At 37.2% G+C, this 20,232-nt stretch overlaps 3 protein-coding genes and 2 non-coding genes across 8 annotated transcripts; 3 read left to right on the top strand and 2 right to left on the bottom strand.

The window, feature by feature from the left end:
* Positions 1-968: 968 nt before the first annotated feature.
* Positions 969-12,384, bottom strand: st8sia5 (ST8 alpha-N-acetyl-neuraminide alpha-2,8-sialyltransferase 5). Of its 3 annotated transcripts, XM_052536339.1 has the most exons (9): positions 11,972-12,384; positions 9,166-9,273; positions 7,602-7,700; positions 4,143-4,235; positions 3,826-3,912; positions 3,522-3,666; positions 3,038-3,150; positions 2,853-2,945; positions 969-2,696 (listed from the first exon to the last, which is right to left on the bottom strand). In XM_052536339.1, the coding sequence occupies exons 1-9, from the start codon at positions 12,100-12,102 to the stop codon at positions 2,234-2,236; spliced, it is 1,332 nt and encodes a 443-aa protein (XP_052392299.1). In that variant the 5' UTR covers positions 12,103-12,384; the 3' UTR covers positions 969-2,233. The 3 variants fall into 3 exon arrangements, with proteins under 3 accessions (XP_052392299.1, XP_052392300.1, XP_052392301.1); XM_052536340.1 differs by lacking the exon at positions 7,602-7,700 and having other exon boundaries at positions 11,972-12,383; XM_052536341.1 differs by lacking the exons at positions 7,602-7,700; positions 9,166-9,273 and having other exon boundaries at positions 11,972-12,383.
* Positions 12,385-13,154: 770 nt separating this feature from the next.
* LOC127941296 (60S ribosomal protein L37) lies at positions 13,155-15,552 on the top strand. The gene is made up of 4 exons (XM_052536219.1): positions 13,155-13,285; positions 13,980-14,115; positions 14,832-14,916; positions 15,449-15,552. The coding sequence occupies exons 1-4, from the start codon at positions 13,283-13,285 to the stop codon at positions 15,516-15,518; spliced, it is 294 nt and encodes a 97-aa protein (XP_052392179.1). The 5' UTR covers positions 13,155-13,282; the 3' UTR covers positions 15,519-15,552.
* On the top strand, positions 14,682-14,761 carry LOC127942389 (small nucleolar RNA SNORD72). The gene has a single exon (XR_008149312.1). It is a non-coding gene; the product is annotated as a small nucleolar RNA SNORD72 (small nucleolar RNA).
* Positions 15,181-15,258, top strand: LOC127942388 (small nucleolar RNA SNORD72). The gene has a single exon (XR_008149311.1). It is a non-coding gene; the product is annotated as a small nucleolar RNA SNORD72 (small nucleolar RNA).
* A 149-nt stretch (positions 15,553-15,701) lies between the features above and the next one.
* hwa (huluwa) lies at positions 15,702-20,224 on the bottom strand. Of its 2 annotated transcripts, XM_052536218.1 has the most exons (4): positions 20,064-20,224; positions 19,308-19,838; positions 16,594-16,780; positions 15,839-16,460 (listed from the first exon to the last, which is right to left on the bottom strand). In XM_052536218.1, exons 2-4 carry the CDS (start codon positions 19,692-19,694, stop codon positions 16,294-16,296), a joined length of 741 nt encoding a protein of 246 aa, XP_052392178.1. In that variant the 5' UTR covers positions 19,695-19,838; positions 20,064-20,224; the 3' UTR covers positions 15,839-16,293. The 2 variants fall into 2 exon arrangements, with proteins under 2 accessions (XP_052392177.1, XP_052392178.1); XM_052536217.1 differs by lacking the exon at positions 20,064-20,224 and having other exon boundaries at positions 15,702-16,460; positions 19,308-20,035.
* Between the last annotated feature and the right edge of the window lie 8 nt (positions 20,225-20,232).

The following is a 20,232-nucleotide window of genomic DNA, read 5'->3' as shown; positions in this document are numbered from 1 at the left end:
ACACGTTTTCATCTCTCCCTCCCTCGGACACAAACGCATTCCCTCAGCAAGAATGGTGCGTTTGTCAGGATTTATTTGCTTGTATTTAGGACATTTCCAGTCCTGACCCTGTACCACAACAAACTATCATCCCTATTCATCTGAAAGAAAATAACTCACCATTTCTTTCTTTTGCATTTAACTTATTTTAGTTTGCACATGTGGAAACATCTTGTGGGCACATACTGTAGTCTTCCTCTGACTGAGATGACCAGCAGGGGGCGATATACGAGAGCTCTGCCATAATACACACACACATACACAACACACACACCACATGGTAAATAATTCACTCTTCACTTAACAGCCTGCTGTAGAGACAACAAACAGGCAGACCAGCTAATATACTTACATCGACCTCCTTGTTTGTGTCCAGCCCGATTTGTAAACCGAATCAAGTGGTTCATTTAAAAGAACCGACTCAAACGAACGATTCGTTCTCTGATTCATTTATCTGAATTCGCTGATAGGCTAGTCTGTAATGAATTGTAAAAAAAATAGGTGAATGCAGAGTTCCATTACAAGGAAACTGTATTTTTTGCAGATTCTGTATTGGTTAAATTCTGCATTTAGTGTCCACTAAACTGTAAAAAATAAATGTTCAAAGTAACAAAGAAATGCTATCCCAGAATTATAGAATGGAAGCTTGTAGAATGTTCCACCAATTAAGTTCTGGAAATAATATCTACAAAACATAATTCTTTCTGTTTGGGTGTCTGTATCTGTACATGTAAAGGAGGAGAACTCCAGAGAAATCAAATGAATTATGTTTGTCTGATTAACACTGATTAACATCTGAAACTGATCAATTATTTACCACCGGCTCCACATTCAACACCAACCCTGGATATCTGCGAAAGAGAGAACCCTAAAATAATATTACAGAAACACCACAGAACTCACTTTAAAGAGGCTGAGCATCATGAAGCTTTGAAGCTTAGATCTGTGTGCTTTATTGGCTTGTCAAATAACTGTACATTTGTGCTAACAAAACAATGACAGTACAAAAAAATAAATAAAATAGAATAATTGATTAATTCTGTGCCAGATATTGTTGTGCAACAAATAAATGGCGATAGATTGATTTATGATGCCTTCAAGTTTCATGAAATCAGGATCTTAATGAATCTTAAACAGTTAATTTCTTGGTAAAGTGATAAAGTCACATTGCTATCACAATATCATATGCAAGCAACCTGAAAACAAAGTATATAAAGTTCAGCATTATAAACACGATCAGTCGATTTAAAGACATTAAAACCTCAATCACAAATTTTGTGTGAATTTCATAAACGTCAGGTTTACTTCCCATAGTTTATCATAAATAACTTAAGAACCTGTGCGTTAAACATGTAGTTATGCATAAAGTTTCGACTGAAATGTCAAATTCAGTTTACTTTTATGCACTGATGTGGTTGCTAATGAACAATAAACTTGCTCTTAAACCATAGAATCTGCGATCTCTGCCCTAGTTCGTTTGCTGGCTGTGATGGCTGCAATTTGCTGTGTTTTCTGTGAACTGGCAACCCAGGGTGTCTAAATACTTTTGTTTAAACTGGCAGTGGGTGGAATCACACAGACCAAAACAAAAACAGACATTCCGACACAGAACACATTTCAAATAACTGGCTCTAGCATTTTCAGAGAAAACTATGTGAACTTAAAAAGTTTCCTAAATGTCTGCAAATCTATTATGGTATTTTTTAATGCTTTAGTACAGTCAAAAAATGACTGCACCTTTAAACATGATTAAAAATAAGTTGAGTTAATGCGAACAGATGGCTTCAACAAAAGCATTTACCATCGATCAGTACCAAAGAGCTCAACAGGTCGGTCATAAAAGGTTTATCATTAAGAATCAATTGGAGAAAATGAATAAGTTTTACTTCCGGAACACATCTGTTGTGTTCTATTGCATTGTGCATGGTTTGGCGCCTCCTCACAAAGTTTAAAATGTGATATCTGTTCTGATACACAAATACGACACCATTACGGGAAATCACCAAACAGGAAACACATATCATTTTGCAACTGTCCCGACACGATATTGAAAAAACATGTAGCAATAAAATGCCTGGCCTTTAAGGCAACTATTCGTGCACACGCACATAAGTCCAAGTTCTATGGTGCCAGTGAATGGGAGGAGCTCTACAAAAAGGACCAATCAGATTGCAGAGACACACGCTTGTACATTTCACCTGCAGGGGCCCGTGTGCACGTGCACGATGCCGCGAGCGTGCATGTGCATGAAGTTGAAGATCTCATGTGGCATGGCGTGGAATCCGGGGCGGGGCTTGACGTTGTCATAGTAATGGTGTGTTATGAAGATTCCGGAGGGGTTCATGGGAAATGCCCAGAAGCCATAGAGATGCACTTGTTCACATAACTCCATGGCTGCGGTGACAAGCATCAGTCCGCTGCTGAGGCGTTTGGCACGGACGCCCTGCACGGCCCAGAAGCGCTGCACGTTCAGCAGATACTGAGGGTGGAAGAAGAACACGCCGCGGGCCGACTCGAAGTCATCCAGCATGTACTTCACGCGGAACGACACGTCTGTGTTCCTCGTGTTATAGAACGCTGGCAAAACCACAGAGGAGTTCTCGTAGTTCCGCAGAACGTCGTAAAATGGCTTTCTCCATTTCTCCAACTTTTGAAACCTGGTGCAAATAACGAGAGAAAATTAGTGTTTAAATGGTTGTGTTATGCATGCATGTAAAGTAGCATTCATAGGTATTTTTGCATAAAGTATAATTACAGCACACATTTATTAGATGGACCTGTAATAACAACAACAACAACAAGTGTGTGTGTACCTCTCAGTTATAATGCTGGGATTTACTGTAACAAGGTCAGTCTTAGATCCCACATCTTCACTGTACATATCTGAGATGGGAGGAATATTACATCTGAAAGAGAGATTGGACTTGTCGTTTAGCAGATCTCTCTATATATTCCCATGAGGTCTAAATGGAGTAAAACACGCTAAACAGTATTTTACCGGAAGACAAAGTCAGCTGCATCAATCTCTCGTCCACATTTGCTGTTTTTGATGATGCCCCCGTTCCCGATGACGGCACATTTCTTAAACTGGGATTTGGAATAGGGCATGTCCTGCAGTCGGAGCAGAGAATACATTCAGAAACAGGACAGGAGCAACCGAAATGGGATTACAGGGATGACTGCTTGGAGATGGTTACAGGCATAGGGTTTCTAGAGTGTGATCACTGCAGAGTGTGTGTGTGTGTGTGTGTGAAGGGAGATCTGATATTGATAAAGAAAATTATTTATGGTGCTATAAAAGTCTCCTAATTGGGCATGTCATCCTCTCAGAAATATATGCTCTAAACAATTCTGCAAAAAGGAATCTATTTTGAAAGTTCTAAATGATGAAGAAATTCCAAAAGGAATCATCTGTGCATTTGCATGCTCTTCCAAGCTCGTGCAGTCAAAGACCAGTGCTTTTAGCATGATTTGACACTCACAACAGGGAACATTTTAAAGACCTCCGGGCTGATGTGCAAGATTCCACTCGTATCCACCTCATAACGCAGTTTGGTGCCCGAGGGAGTGTTTCTCTTTGTGGTAAACAGGAAGGAGGGGGCATTGCAGCAACGTGACAGAGACGTTCTATTGGACAGGGGGAGAGATGACATCATCGCTTCGTTACGACAAAAGAATCCTACTGGATATCGAAGGAGATGACATCCTTCCTTTGTTTCAAAAAGAAATCCCATTAAGACTGTGCTGAAGTTGGGAGGTAAAAGAGGAAAATGTTCATGTACTCACTTGAAGTTATCCGCCTCCTCCTTGTTTTGCTCCCACTTACACACCTGCAGGTTCCTCCATCGCTCAAACAGCTCTGAAGTCTTCACCCTAAAACACACACGCACACATAAAGTCAATTAAATGAGAGAAAAACGGCAGCAGTCACAGCTACAAGTAGGTTTTCTTATTTAAAGTCTTCAAAGAGAGGCGTTCCTTCTCAGATGTTGTATTTCTTTAAATAGAAGCTCTTGTCCTTAGAGACGAGACATTGATCAGGAAATCTGACTCCTGCTGGAATGCTTGCTGTGTATGTACAGACATCCGAGAGAGAAACTTACATGGTCAGTACTTTCACATCTGTGATTTCCTGCCGTAGTTCCTTGCAGGAAGTGGAGTTGAACTCCAGAGAGCCATCGGGGCGTTCCAGATACCTGCCAGAAAACACGGAGTCAGACACGAGTCCTCTTGAACACACACACACACACTGCAGGAACAACCTGAGATTCCACCATGGAGAACCTAACTGAAGATCCTGGTCTTTCTCGTTGCATGTGTCTGGTCAAACAATCCTGAAGAAACGGCATTGGATTTCTGTCACAACTCAGAACCAAATCTAATAGAATCAAACAAGAATCCTCCAATAAAGCTTTTTTGTTTTTTTAAGAAACTAGAAATGGCCGTTTAAATTAATTTAATGCAATGCGTTTAAACATTTATCCAGTTTAAATGTTAGAATTAGATTTATAATAATATTTAATTAATTGCCGAATTCCAATAACCGAATCTTCTCCAGGGTCTATAGTGAATTTACATGATTTAAAAAAATTCATGTAAATTACATAGTTTTCTTATATTCTTTACTAATCGCAATTCAATACATGAATATTTTAGTTTACAATAACTCTAAATACATTTATTTCTTTATTATTAAAACTGACCAGCATTTACTTTTCTAATCTTTTTGTGGTATTTTAAATATTATATTTTTATAATTACATAAAAACGAACAAACAGCAGTTTCAATCTGATAAATTATCTTTGCATTTAATATAATTGAAAAAAAAACCAAGGTATTTCTTGTTAAAAAGTAAATAAATAAAAAATTATTTCTTCATTCATTCATTAAAATTAAAAAAATTCACATTTAAGTAATGTCCATGACCTTATTCAGGGTTTCAAAGACTGTGCTTGAGAATTGTGGTTCTTAAATAAAAATGAGAGTTGTTCAGTTTATTTTAAAGCATATTTAGTCTTGTTTTGAGTCATTTTAAGCCTTTACTGTGGCCACTTCGGAGCAACGCTTAGGCCACCAGATTGAGAATCACATACTTGTGCCATGTGTTGTTCTGAACTCAGCAGAAAACCTTTTTAGCACTGCACTCTTTTGCAATATACTCTTTTAAGAAAGCTTATTTTTACTCACTGTTTGACTCTCGTGAGCAGAAATTGCAGTGTGAAAGGATTCTTGTTTGATCCCATTAACACTGGTTCCAAATTATAACCAGAATTCATCCTGAGGATTGTTGACAAGACACTTTGAAGACTCGTTCATTCTGTTACGCAAGGTGCATTCAGCTTAAAACAGTCTTTTCTGTTGTTATGAGGAGAAATATAAAAGAAATAACAGTTTCACCACAATGAGGAGAGGCAGCAGGGTTGCTTGGTGAAATGTGAATCCTCACCTTGGTTGTGAAACAAAAATACAGAAAATATGCATTACAAATATGGACTTCATGAATGAACTGTAAAATAGGAACAAGTGTATAGACTGCATCAGGAATGTTTTTCTCATTATTTGTCTCTGTTTGACGTTTTCAGTCTTGCCTCGGGCACCGTGTCTATGAAAACATACTCAATGCTTCATGTTTCCATTTTAAGGGGCTTTAAATGGACTTTAATGGTGGACGGTCTGCTACTGTAAATAAAATAAGAGCCAAAATGGCCCTCGAAAGCCAAAGGTCTTCTGTATATCTACAGTATCTTCCACCATGCTAAGTGCTAGACTAAATGACTAAAATGGGTTTAACATGCACAGTGTTTTATCTAAAAGGCTACAAACACCACACCATTTTTTTGTAATGTTCTAATTTGTTATATAATAACATGATTTAAATAATACTTTCCATCTTAACAGATCTGTACAGCAACAAAAATCTTTCTTAACTGTTTACTGTTTTAAACTGATGTCTTAGCTGTTGTGTCTTCAACACATCATTTCAGCTGAGGACAAAAAAGAAGTAAAACATGCCTCAGATTCAATATGACTATATAACAATAATAATAAATTATATTATATTATAATAATTTTTACTATTTTTTTTATTTAAAATACTAATAACTGTTATTATATTATTATTGTTATTATAAATATTTTATTTTATTTTATTATTTTCTTAATTTATCACTATTTCAATAATATCATAAAACGCATATATTAATGATCTTATTTTATTAGTCATCTTATTATATCTTATTTCTTATTATATTAGTCTTATTATCTTATTATATTAGTCATTTGTTTTATCTTATTATATTTACATTTTATTATTGCTAATTATTGTCATTAAGTATTCAAAATATTTTAATTTATGTTATTATTTTATTATTAGTCTAACTAACTAGTCCAACTAGTATTACAACAATACTCTTGTATTGTACAATAAAAAGCAGAGTATTAATTTTATTATTATTATTAATTATTATTTTTATTCAAAATAATTGTATTTTATTATTATTAAAATATTTTTATTTTATTGTTTTATTTTTACTTTATTATTATTGCGATTATACTACTGTACTATATTATTATTATTATGTCAAAAATATTTAATGTTGTTGTTATTAAAATTTTATTATTCTTACTATTTTATAATAATAATAATAAAAATAACAACTATTATTATAAAAAATATATATTGTTTAAATATTTGCAATAATTGCAGTAATATATTTGTAAAATAAAAATCTGAACATTTCATTATAATAATAAAAATAATAAGTAAGATGCTGTTTAATGGTTTTGGAGCAAAGCTAATAGTGAGTAAATGTGAGCTAATTAATTAAAATAATGGTTTGTAATGAAGAGCAATGACAGAAAAAAGAGAGAAACAAAGAGAAAGAGCATGAAAAACAAAGCAGAAGAAAAATGAAACAGATTTAGCGATTCCATACATCTCTGACTGGAGTGACGTCATGACATGTGACTGTGCTGTAGCCTGAAGAGGTGCACACTGGGTAATCATGAGTGCTCTTTATGTGTGATCAGCCAGACACCTCTGACGACACATTACAATCTTCTATGATCATTTAAATGAAAAGAAAAAGCGTAAAAGACAAAAAAATAGATATACATATTTCTGGTCAAAGAGAGGTGGTGCAATGTGCAAGCAGGAATCCAGTCACATGACACACACACATACGTACAGTACACTACACTACACAAACCGTTTGCGTGCACACACACACACTCACACACTCAAGTGTGCTCATGACACACACAGGTGAGATGTGGAGGGGTTTAAGAAATGCATGATGGGACACAGAAACAGGGACCCATGACATCCAGAGGAACACAAGGAAGGCCTCCCAACCTCAGGGAGCCGGGAAAAGGGTGATGGGGTCAAAGGTTGAGGACGGATGGAAGGCTGCAGACAACATGCACAAAGGAGCGGCGGTGCGCTGAGCACTGAGCATGAGCAGGACCCTCTCAGACCAGATGGAAAAGACGAAGAGACATCCTCAAGGGGGACGTAAGGTTGGCAAGGAGGTGAACTGGAGATGCCATCAGTGTGGCCTACCTTTTCTTTTCTTTTTTTTTCTTCTTAATATCAGCTAGGCAGGGCGTGATAACTACGGAGCTCTGAGCCTCAGAATGTGGAAAATTCTGACGGACACATCTGTCAAGATGCATACAAGTGGATTAGGTTTAAAGTTCAATGACCCTTCAGTTCCTGTCCCAGTACTGACAAGCACAACAACAAAAAAAGAGCAGAGCACAAGAGCAGGCTTCTCCAATGTAAAAATCCCATTCGTTTCCTCCATACAATATCATATCAATTATAAGATAATTTATACACTTTTAAAGATATAATTAAAATATAATTTATATAAAATATAAATTATGTAGATAATATATATATATATTTTAGAAAATAATATTTAATAAATATGCAATAAAATTCATAGTATTTTCTACCTTAATCAATAACGAATTGGTTTATATTGTACCATAATAATTTGCGATGCTATCTGAGATAAATAGTTCCTATTTCAGTTCCTATTTCCTATTTAAGTACAGTCGCTCTGCTCACAAAAGCATACTTTGCTAATTGTAATATTTCGGAAAGTGTAAAACATGCAATTTAAATGCAAATTACATCAATAATATAATATTATTATTTATATAGTATTTAATGTTTAATAAGTATATATATATATATATATATATATATATATATATATATATACCTGAAATCAATTATAGTGGTTTATTCCCATGTTAATACAGTGGCTTTCATAAAAGCATATGAACATGCTAACCATACTATTTCAGTGTGCATTTAAATTAAAGTATACCAATAATATAATATTCTAAATTTAACAGCAAAATCAAATTTAGTGACAAAATGTAGCATGCTACTTTTTGAAATGTAAAGAAAAAATATTTGCCAAATAGGAAAATAAAACTTAAAGGGAAAACAATGTTATATTTCTTGCCCCATTGGCAGCTATTTGTTCTTGTTTTAAGCATAAACTCACTTAAAAAAAATCATATCTTAAGCCATCATACTTCTCAAGTAAATGTTTTGTGATTTAAGAATGCTTCGATATATGTACTGGAAAATAAGAGAAATATAAGAACTTTTTTTTTTTTTTTTTTTGCACTGCATGAATACAAATGATTTTACTAAGAATTATTAATAACACAATTGCTCGAAGAATACAGTGAATATTGTACAGTATACAGTAAGCTTGTATTCCATTATGAACACAACCACTTAAACTTTTTTCAACATTTATTTTATTTTTTATTTTTTTTTTTTCAAATTAAAGTTTCATTTCAAACCAGGTTGTTTTTGGAGAAAGCAAATGGGAAATATACGTCCTGAAGCGATCATGTCCATGCTTAATTTCTCTTTTTGAAGTCTAAAAGTAAAACTCTAATCAGTCCTGGTCCTGCTCTGAAAAATAGGTTTTAGATGCCACAGCTGCTTATTTCTGATCGTCTGATTGGCTGATGGGATTGGATGTGTCTCCAGACCAGACATGCAAGCGGCTGATCATTGTCTATGTGGCATTCTCTCTCACTGTCTCTCTAGAGTGTTGGTGGTGTTGTTGAGAGGTCTCTGTGCTGGTTTGTACCTTTTCCTCCCATTTCTGGCCGGCTTCATCCCTCCATCATCGGGGTAACTAATGAGCCCGCTCCAGTTGCCCACCTCCTCTCCTTTGAGGCGGGAAAAATGTTGCCCACTAGTGAGAAAATGAGGCAGGTGGTTTAAGGCTTCATGTATTTGTTAAAGGCAGCAGAAAATGTCAAAACACACCGATTTGTAAGAGTTTTTCATTGGTTTGATTTAATCAATTAATGTAAAAATTGGTGTATGATGTCAGGAGTGTCATTGAAAATCAGTGAAAAGAAACATGACAAAGAACAGCAAATACCATCAGCTGCAGTCCAAAAGTTTTAGACACTTCAAGAAGCCTCTGTGTCATTGCATCAGATGACAGAAAGAATTTACCAAGTGGAATCTGCAAACAAATGCTGCATAAGCTTTTTTTTCTAAGCCATTTATCTATATATTTTGTCTTTCCTGTCATTTTCTATCAATTTAATTAATCCTTGCTGAATAAAAGTATTTTACTGACCCCAGATGTTTGAGCACTAGTGTATATAGTATTTAAAACTGAGGACAGATGTTGAACAGCATCTTATTTTGCACATTTCTGGATACTAATCTTTACTGGGGGTCATTTTGTCTTCAATGCATTATAGATTAAAAACGCTGGCATAATCTTAAAAGGAGGATTGCAATAATCCAGATTATTTACAAGCCTTTTGGGAGATTAGACACTGATTTCTTAAAACATATTGTAAAAGCAAAGATGAATATGCAACTAGGATTTTAAAACACTTGCATTAGTGTATGTATACTAATTTTTCTAAACCAATGTTAGTTAATTTCAGCATTTTATTCGGAAAAAAAAAACTGGACAAAGCATTTTTTGGTCCACTAGCAAGTTTTCAGACATGGATCAAACCTCACAAAACTCTGATTTCATGAAGTGTTTAAGATTAATTCTGCTGTCCATTTTCTATGTTCTTAAAAGCATCTGTTTAATGTGGACATCAGGTCTTGGACTTCTTGACCAGGAAGAGAAGCACAAGCTCGGATGCTAATGTGAAGAGAGAGAGAGATAGAGAGAGAGAGAGGTGGATATGAAGGACAGATGCTTTTCTGCAGTCAAATAGATAATGAAGAGGTCAAAGCTGAAGTAGTAGCAAAATGTCAATACTTTTTCTGCAGAGCCAATCAATATCTTCAGGAAGAAGAGGAACTTTCAAGCCTGGCACAAGACTGCAGAAGCTAATCCTAAATCTAGCACCAGTGTAATCAGAGCTGGGGGGAAATGTAATATAATAAACGTGTTGTATAAGATTTATTTGCAGCAATCAGCTCTCGTACTAGCCAGTTCAGTGCGATTTTATTTTTAGTTGTAACTCTGAGCCAACCTGACACCTTTAAGTTTTATTGCAATGACATTAGAAGGCCAAGTCCGGCATAAAGTGTTTTTAACAATTCCAAGTTGTTATTTCACCTGGGGGGATCATTTAAAAGGATGTTTTATTCAGAGATTGTATTCCAGTCTGTGGCTGCATTATGCAAGCGTTTGTCAGTGTAATAAAAGTGCAGTAAAAATGTGTTTGTCACCGCTTTAATCTGAGGTGTAAATATCAAAATAACTTCAGACTGTCACATGCTCACACAAAAGAATATAGGACAGTGTTTCCAATATAAACTTTATCTCTCAGATGTTGCTTCATTATAAGTGTGTGCTTAATCATGTTTCATGCCTCGGGTGTTTCTCCTAAACATATTGCTATTTGGCTATTTTGGCAATTTGAGACTATTGCTTGGTTTTTGGGTTCATTTTCACAATGGGTTTTTAGGAATCTAAGCTTAGTTTTTCATTCGCTGTTCTGAATCATTAAGGAAACGCACACGAGATTAAGAGCTTTTTGCCAAACTAAAACCAGATAATTAGAAGACTCAAAATCTCAATTTGGTGACTATTTACTCTCGTTGCTGGGTTTGAGGCAAAAGCACTCGCTTGTTTCTCTCCACTTCAGCAGAATAGATGCGGGGTACAGAACAGCATTCATGCGATCCACAGCCGTCAGGCTCTGATGTCATGAATCCTGAGCGTGTGTTAGACGCAAGAGGGGGGTTCAGGTGGGAGTGTGAGAAAGCTTTAACTCAGCATATGGGCATCTGCTGGGACGCAGGAACCATAATGCACTGGGGGCGCTTCTTACGAGAGACGCCATTTTACATAGACAAACACGCACACACACACTCAAACACCCTCGCAATGCTGAGCCATCTCACTCTGCTTACCTCCGTTCCCCAAAAAACTAAAATGTTTCACTTTCCAGGACTTATTCTCTGTATGATGTCATTTTGATGCAAGTGGCCCCAAACAATTCTTACAAAACACCACCATGATTTAAATGCATAATTAATTTCTAGTGCTTGAATCTAGGCTATGTGCTCATGCAAAGAAGGCTACATCACAGTCTTCCAGTTTTTCTTCACAGGCTATAGACACAATTGCATATGATTAAAGTCTGCAATATATGGCTTTCTGCTGTCACGCAGGTTTATGCAAGATGTATGAGCTGTTTAAAGGGCTGAAGGTAGAAATAAAATAAAATAAACACAGAGGAAGAAGAAAACAGACTTAAGCATCTCGCTGCATAGACAGTCATCCAGGGGACTGTGTATGGCATGATTTAATGGAGCTCAAGTTTAAAAAAAGATTTTGGAGCAAAATGGGTGCAATTAAACATGACTAAGATTAATTGCTGAAGACTATTTTGCTTTATCATCCACATGCCCTCATATAATTTTTTTGCATTATGCACCATTAAATAAATTAATCACCTTACCTTTTAATGTAGTTCTTGCCATAGAGGATTTGCTGCAATAAGGTGACCAGTCCAAAAGCACATATGAAAATAAAACACAAGGATCTGTTTCCTAACAGATCTCTATTAGCTGTCGGATCTGAGTAGCCCATCCTTCAGAAGAGCGTTTGCCTTACAGAAGACACATCGAGTCACACCCGCGCGTGTTTACCGTCCTCACGAGCACCGATGCGCTCTCAGTCTCCATTGCAGCTCCTTTTCGCTCCAGTATCGCGTTTGAGCAACCTTCCCGTGAGAATGTCAGTACAACTGCCCAATGAGGTCAATCGTCTTGTAGCAAATCTCTCATAACCTGCGATACGCGACGCTCCTGCAGAAAGCGCGTCCCAAATGCGGAGAGCGCGCAGACGATGACGCGCTCCTCTTCCTCTCATCAGCACCAGTGGAGCAAGACTGCTATCAAACCATTGATTAAACCATAGAAAATGTGGCAATTACACGAAGACCAATTTGGACTTTGGACTGATAGTTGGACATTATATTATGTTTAAGCTCAACTTGATATTCAAATAATGTAAACATAGGCTAAATACATTAACATTATACTGTAAATTAGATGACCACATTTAAATTACTAATATTCTATGTCAATGAACAATGATTTTGTGACAGGAGCTATTTATTCATCTTTGTTGTTAACTCACGTCCATTAAATGATGTTAGATAGGCCTGGCTTTCCATTTGAATAATGGTAATATATGCTTTATTAATAAATGCTTTATAAGTATTTTTCATATTAACTTATGTGACCTTATTGCAAAGTGTTGCTAAATAATAAAGAAAATAGCCAAAGAATAATAATTATTATTATTATTATTAAGAGGAACTGTTTAAATAAAATAAAAGTGGTGTGAAAGGGAACTTTTAACGCCATTTTCATGATATATACATGAAACACACACACACACACACACACACACACACATATATATATATATATATATATATATATATATATATATATATATATGAACACTGTTCAGTTATACTAACAGACAGATGTTTAGATTTTATATGCTTAAGAGAAAATGTTTAGGCTATAAAGGTTTTCAGTATGATATAAAATTATAAATTAATATTTTTCATCGTAAATCTACATGGCATTTCTATAATTAATCTTGATGTGATTGTGACCAAAACTGGTGAAAATGCATCAAATCCGCAGTAACACTTCGGGGACGTATTTAGTTGTTGCACCGAAAGGGCTCCGGTGGGTTTTTAATGGTACACCAGCGTCTCTTCCGGTCTCTTTTGACTCAGCTCTGAGGAAAGATGGTGAGTGTCCCAGCACCTTGTTTTCAGAATCTTCTAACATCTGATTCATAGATTGTTTTAATCACTGTATCATTAATAATATCACAAGCGTATATATTCAAGAATGAATGTTATCCATTATACTTGTGATTCCTCGATAGCGAACGGTTTTAGATGCTATGTTTATCGGTTAGCATGTCGCTTAGGCTTCACGTTCATTTTCAACGATCTCGGGAAATAAACCGGTTAGCTTTGAAACCATTTAAATTAAACCGTCAGAGTTGTGTTTCTCAGTTACTTTAGCGGCACGAGTTTAGAGCCTTTCTGTAAACACACTTGGCTGTGTCTAGCAGCCTAGTGAGCTGTCTTTCTAGACAGCATTATATGCTAGTGTGTTTCCCTCCCTAGACCGTTCAATCGAAAGTCATTGTGTTAATCTTCCTAAAACATACTTGTTGGACATCTTCGTCTAAATCATTGAGGGCAACAACTTGGTGAGCTTCCTATTTAGACAACATTTTAAGAATATCTCAATCTAGTCCACTAGGGAGCTGTCTTCATAATGAGCTGCCTGCATAGACATCACTTAATGGGCGTAATAGTGTCCAAAGCAGCATCTGAATGAATTCTGACTAGGTGGGCAGTTTGCTGTGTTGCATGAAAGGAATGTTTAAATTCAAGCTGTGATGTGTGATGATTTTCTTGTGTTTTCCAGACGAAGGGTACGTCATCTTTCGGTAAGCGTCATAATAAGACGCACACTCTGTGCCGCCGATGTGGATCCAAGGCGTATCACCTGCAGAAGTCCACCTGTGGAAAGTGTGGCTACCCTGCCAAGCGCAAGAGAAAGTGTAAGTGTCTTGATTTGCATATGAACTATCACAGTTCAAAGTCGGGTTGTTTTTGCATTGATTTTGATTTCAAGTGGCTTTATTGCAAGCTAAAAGACTTGATATCATCTAAACATTGCCAACATTTAAAAGATTAGTTCACCCAAAAATGAAGTGTTAAACCCTCCGGTCACTCAAGATGTAGATGAGTTAAGATTCTTTATTAGAACAGATTTGGAGAAATTTAGAATGACTTGACTTGCTCAGCAGTGGATCCTCTGCAGTGAATGGGTGCCATCAGAATGAGAGTCCAAACAGCTGATTAATACATCACAATAATCCACACCACACTTATCCATCAAATAGTATTTTTGAAGAACCAATCCATTATTAAGATTTTTTAACCTTAAATGGTTGATTCCAGCAAAAGTATGATGGACTTCCTGACCAATTGCAATGGTTTACATTTTTTTTTCTCTTTGGGGGTGAAAAATTCTTTTAAATTTGCACACAATTAATAAATAATGGGAAAAGAGATGGCGAGAGCATGAGCTACAAAAATGCATGCATTCTGTCTGGCATATCAAAGCTTACCAGTGATGTCCAAAAATAAATGTCTGAACAAATGACTGTCCAGTGATATGACTGATTTGACCTGAGGTAAGCCTGAGACCGTTATGGGGAATACGTTTTATTTTCAAGCATATAAAATATATATTTTTTATTTTTTTTTGCAGACAACTGGAGCGTTAAGGCCAAGAGGCGCAGCACCACAGGAACCGGCCGCATGAGACACATGAAGGTTGTTTTCCGCAGGTTCAGGTGAGGAAACGGGCATGCAATGTTCTGCTCAGACTTTCATGCTTTTAATCTTTCGGTTTAGCGTAATCTTTTGAGTTTTGCCCCTCTTATTTATTTGTGTTCTTAAATTTTCCTAACACTTTATTTGATATAAAATGGGCCTTTTTTTGTTTATCGGACATTTGACAGTGTATCAGCATGATTGAGATCTTTGTTTATCCCGTGATTTGATGCTTTCCTAAAACCTGATATCCTGTAGTCCGGTTAAATTAGCTTCTATATGGTCGCTTACCAATGATGTGCAAAAATAAATGTCTGAACAAATGACTGTCCAGTGATAACAATTTTATACTGAGGTAAGCCTGACCCATACGCTCGGATAGGGATCTGTTTTGTTCAGCGTTTATACCAGTTGGGTTTTATTAACTACTGTTGGGGGACTTGATCAATAGATTTGCGACCCTTGCAGTAATGCTATAGGCTTATGAATAATCTCCATCACTATTTGTGATGTGGTGTTGACTCAAGTATGTTTTTTGTGTGTGTATTTCAGAAATGGATTCCGTGAGGGAACCGTGCCCAAGCCCCGCCGGGCAGCAGTGGCTGCGTCCAGCTCCTCATAAACTGTTTTCAATAAAAAGTGCCGTTTAAAATGTCTGTGAATGCATCCTTTTGTTTCACTAACACACTCAGTACTTCTCAAACCATTTGAAAACAAGTTATCTATTCATATCAATGCAAACCAGAGGCTGGTTTGAAGAAAATTGTTTTGTGAAGAGCACTATAACACTTTGGTTTTTTTTTCAACTTGCATGTTTTATGAAGATTTTGTTCACTTAAATATTAGTATAAATTCCAATAAATATAGGAAAACTGATCTTGCTAGGAAACCGTTGTTAATTTAAGGTTTTATTAGAAGTCTACAGCAATAAAATGACTTTTTTTTTCAACTTTATTAAATTCAGGCACAGTCGAAATTTGTTAACAAATACAAGAATGTGTAGGGTGGCAAAATGAAGGACACAAACGGCCTCTTCTGAAGACCTAAGTAACTCCATGCTAAGAATCGAGTGCAAACATACAAATAGTGACAAATCAAAAAGTGTAAAACAAATGCTTTGTCAAAGTGATATGAAGTGATAGCAACAGTGTAGTGATTCTAGACAAAAAAAAAATTATAATCCGAACGAACCTGTTTGGAGTTGCTGCAGAAGTAAGCTGTGATCGTGAAAACTTTTTTTTTTTCTTGATTGTGTGTGCTTTGACAATAAGACGTGATGTATTGCAGTTAAAACAGCAAGTGAACATTTTTAAGTGCACTAAAACCCGTCAGAAACCAAGACTTGGCTCGACTTAAGTTCTAGAATAAGAATGGCTGATCTGAGTCTTGTTCAGGCTCTAGACCCAGTACTGTTTGGTGGTGATGGGGGGTGCGTGAGGTCTGTGCTTTGGTATGTGGTTCTGAGTGACGTAACTTGGGTCGTAGTAATCCCATTCCAGGGCGGACGCCCAGGCAGAGCCCGGGAAACCATCACTGTCCACAGAAAGGATACGCAGAGAAACACCTAAATGAACAGTTAGGAATTCAAAGAATGGACAGACTCCAAATGTACACTAGCAGTGAGAACTTTTCTATTTGTATTTTATAGGTTTGAGCTTTTGAAGTCTCAATTGAGTGAATGAGATCACAAGACTAACCTGCACTGGCTCCAAAGTCACTATCCAGTCCAGAACCTCGAGCCGAGGGGCTTGACGATGCCACATAGCAGGAGATCTCCGGCGGGATGATGCTGGCGGACTCGTATTCCACATGGATCTTATCCAGAGGAGCGTTCTCCAGCTCCATGGTGCTGCTTCTACGCATGGAAGTCATCGGCATTGAGAACTGTAACCAGTGCAGTTAAACGGTTAAATTACTCAAAGGCAAGTTTTACTTGCACCCAAAACTGTAGTGAAAGTAATGGTTTTCCTCAGCTTCCAGACTAAAGCTAATAAACCGGGCTGTGTTTCTTCAAAGGTTTTGTGAGATAAATTGATCATGGAGACCATTGCCAGGGCTGGGAAGTAACTGATTACATGTAATCTGGATAATGTAGTCAAATTCCAAAAATCAAGCATGCGAAATTAGATTATATTACATTTCAAAATACTTCTAATCAAACTACAGTAACTTTTTTTTACGACATTATACACACAAGTTTTCATCTTTGAAGGGTTTTGTCTTTCAAACATTAAAATACTTAATGAACCCACCTTGACAAAGTTTATAGGATAATACTGTGCCTTATATATACACTATTTAAATTAATGTGATATATGAGTTGGGTCACAAAAAGTCATCTTTAAGTAATCAACAAGTAATCAAATTATATTAGATTAAATGTGTAATGGATTACTAACTACAAATATAATATAGTATAGTGCAATATATTGTAATTGACCAGCACTGACCATTGCCCACAAATGTTTTACTGTATAGTAATTTTCCCATATTTCTATATTCCCCATATTTCTAATATAGAAATAAAAATCTATGGTATTTTGGATCTGTGACAAATACCATTCACTTCGTGGACATTACAGTTTTATGTAAATACTCATAAAAAGGGCCAAACTACCAGTTTAAAAATGACAATTTAACAAGGCAAATAACAAGGTATTAAAAAATATATTTTCCTATAAAATATCATAATCATGCAATCAAATCTATGCTATTTTTTGATATGGTCAGTGCTTTAAGTGGGCCGGTAAGCACCGGTCCTCAGTACCACCACTTCCAAATATAGCTCTTTAGCTTAACACCACCTCTCCATGCGCCCAAAACATGCTTTTAGCTTACCACTATGTTCATTTGGACATCTGTTTTAATAGAGGTTTTAATCATTTGCCTTCACTGCCGTTTTTCAGAGCGCCCTTCACAATGCACGCTTCCTAGTTCGGAGTATGGAGCGTGAATCATTTGAACCAGTTCGGGAGTTCGGAGCGGGTTCGCGAATCATTTGAGTCAATTCGGGATTTCGTAGCCGGTTCGCGAATCATTTGAGTCAGTTTGGGAGTTCAAAGCGGGTTTGCGAATCATTTGAGTCAGTTCGGGAGTTCAAAGCGGCTTCGTGGATCATTTGAATCATCAATTCGAGAGTTCGTATAGGGTTCACGAATCATTTGAATCAGTTCGGGAGTTTGTAGAGGGTTTGCGAATCATTTGAGTCAGTTCGGGAGTTCAAAGCGGGTTCGCGAATCATTTGAGTCAGTTCGGGAGTTCAAAGGGGGTTCGCGAATCATTTGAGTCAGTTTGTGGATCGCGAATCATTTGAATCAGTGCGGGAGTTCAAAGCGGATTAGCGAATCATTTGAGTCAGTTTGGGGAACGCGAATCATTTGAATCAGTTCGGGAGTTTGTAGCGGGTTCGCGAATCATTTAAGTCAGTTCGGGAGTTCAAAGCAGGATCGCGAATCATTTGAATCAGTTCGGGAGTTCGGAGCGGCTTCGCGGATCATTTGAATCATCAATTCGAGAGTTCGTATAGGGTTCGCGAATCATTTGAATCAGTTCGGGAGTTCGTAGCGGGTTTGCGAATCATTTGAGTCAGTTCGGGAGATCAAAGCGGGTTCGCGAATCATTTGAGTCAGTTCGGGAGTTCGGAGTGGGATCGCGAATCATTTGAGTCAGTTTGGGGATAGCGAATTATTTGAATCAGTTCGGGAGTTCGGAACGTGATTCATTTGAGTCAGTTCGGGAGTTCGGAGCTGGTTTGCGAATCATTTGAGTCAGTTTGGAAGTTTGAATGCAGTAATGCAGTAGCTCTTTCTAAGGGTATTTTTTCTAAATCCTTTTGCACATTTTATTTATGTTCAGTAGTTTTTTCTAGCTCAAGCAAATCCACAAACTAATAAAAGGATTTATTATTAAGGTTGCCTGTTGCCTGCTGACTGCTGTATATAAAAGCCCTTCAATATAGTTGTTGTTACCTCAGGGGATGAGGGGAATCATCAAAAAAATAAATAAAAAATAAATAAAAATAAATAAATAAATATATATATAATAATAATAATAATAGAGTACCGGCACCTCTTTTGGGCCACTTAAAGCACTGGATATGGTGCTATAGTAACACTATGCTTTTTGGACATACAGTGACATATAAATAGGCTACCCACTATATGAGAATGTCAATCAAATAGCTTTTCAAAGAACCAAAAATGTTCCCATTATATATCACATAAGTATATCATGTAGGTTATAATGTCATGTAAATGGCAAAATCTTTTTTGTTTTTGTTTTAAATGACCATTTCTATGAACCAAGGTAGCCTATTAAAATTTGATAACATTAGACCTATAACCACCGTGACATCTTCCATTAATATTCAAATTCTTAAGAGATTTTCAGGTGCTTTATTTTTTGACCCTACCCTGTTTCGAGGCACATGCAGCGCTGGAGAGTTCGGGGGCACCGTGTTGACCCGCTCCGTGTCCGAATCACTGGACTGCAGCAGCGCCGGGGCGCTCGTCCTCCAGTCCGGCACGCGCGCACGCAGTGACTCGGACCCGGCGTAAGTTGCCCCATCCGGGCGTAGAAACCTGGCGCGCTGCCCGGTGGCCCTTCTCTCCGCTGATGAGGTCAAGGACGAGGTAATGGGAGGCGCCAGCATCGGTTCCGAGACCGAGACGTAGTTGGTCTTTCTGTTTGGAGCTAACAGAGGATCATCAGAGAAGCGGGTGATTCTCTGGCGGGTGGAAAACGACGAGTGCATGAGCGAGATTTCCGAGCCGCAGCGGTCTCTCTTCCTCAGGGTCATGCGGAACAGCTTGTACCCCACAAACAGGCAGTTGATCAGCAGGAGCAGAAGCACGCAGGGAATGAGCAGCAGGATCAGCAGGGCCAAACTGGACACCGGGAGGCCCTCGGGTAAGTATGATGATGAGGGCACAGCCGATCCCAGCTGCGACATTTCATCACAAATCAGGTTAAAACAATGTGATTTTGATGCTTATTCAATTGTACCTCTGATAATTGTTTTTATGTAAAATAATATCAATAAAATGACTAAAACTGACAGCCAACAGTTGAACCGCAGGTGCGCCCCATTGACATCAATCAATTCCGCCAGAGTGCGTCAAGAGCTTTGGCTTTTCACCGACAGTTTACAACAACTTTTCAGTCTTACCTCATAAATGAGAATGCCTTTGGTGTGTTGAGACGTCTATTTTGTTAGCGAGCTCTCAAAATAACATAGTAATGAAGTTAAATATGTTAAAGCATTTATGCGGGAAGAGCTGATTCAGCTGAGGTGAAATCGAGCTCTTTTGAGGTTCCGATATCTGACTGGAAACAAA

This window comes from Carassius gibelio, chromosome A21 (genome assembly GCF_023724105.1).
Source record: "Carassius gibelio isolate Cgi1373 ecotype wild population from Czech Republic chromosome A21, carGib1.2-hapl.c, whole genome shotgun sequence".
Taxonomy (NCBI): domain Eukaryota; kingdom Metazoa; phylum Chordata; class Actinopteri; order Cypriniformes; family Cyprinidae; genus Carassius; species Carassius gibelio.
The sequence above is the reverse complement of the archived record's forward strand: the minus strand, read 5'-3'. Positions and strand labels throughout refer to the sequence as shown.

Excerpts from the sequence above, each read along its gene's own strand:
- st8sia5 (XM_052536339.1), bottom strand. The coding sequence starts at position 12,102 with ATGGGCTACTCAGATCCGACAGCTAATAGAGATCTGTTAGGAAACAGA. Across the intron at positions 7,701-9,165 it reads GCCAGAAATGGGAGGAAAAG|ATGTGTCCGTCAGAATTTTC; the intron begins GTACAAACCAGC and ends GCATCTTGACAG. Across the intron at positions 4,236-7,601 it reads AAAAAAAAAGAAAAGAAAAG|GTATCTGGAACGCCCCGATG; the intron begins GTAGGCCACACT and ends GTTTTCTGGCAG.
- LOC127941296 (XM_052536219.1), top strand. Across the intron at positions 14,116-14,831 it reads TGCCAAGCGCAAGAGAAAGT|ACAACTGGAGCGTTAAGGCC; the intron begins GTAAGTGTCTTG and ends TTTTTTTTGCAG. Across the intron at positions 14,917-15,448 it reads GTTGTTTTCCGCAGGTTCAG|AAATGGATTCCGTGAGGGAA; the intron begins GTGAGGAAACGG and ends TGTGTATTTCAG.
- hwa (XM_052536217.1), bottom strand. The coding sequence starts at position 19,847 with ATGTCGCAGCTGGGATCGGCTGTGCCCTCATCATCATACTTACCCGAG. Across the intron at positions 16,781-19,307 it reads TGCATGTGCCTCGAAACAGG|TTCTCAATGCCGATGACTTC; the intron begins GTAGGGTCAAAA and ends CACTGGTTACAG. Across the intron at positions 16,461-16,593 it reads TGACTTTGGAGCCAGTGCAG|GTGTTTCTCTGCGTATCCTT; the intron begins GTTAGTCTTGTG and ends CTGTTCATTTAG.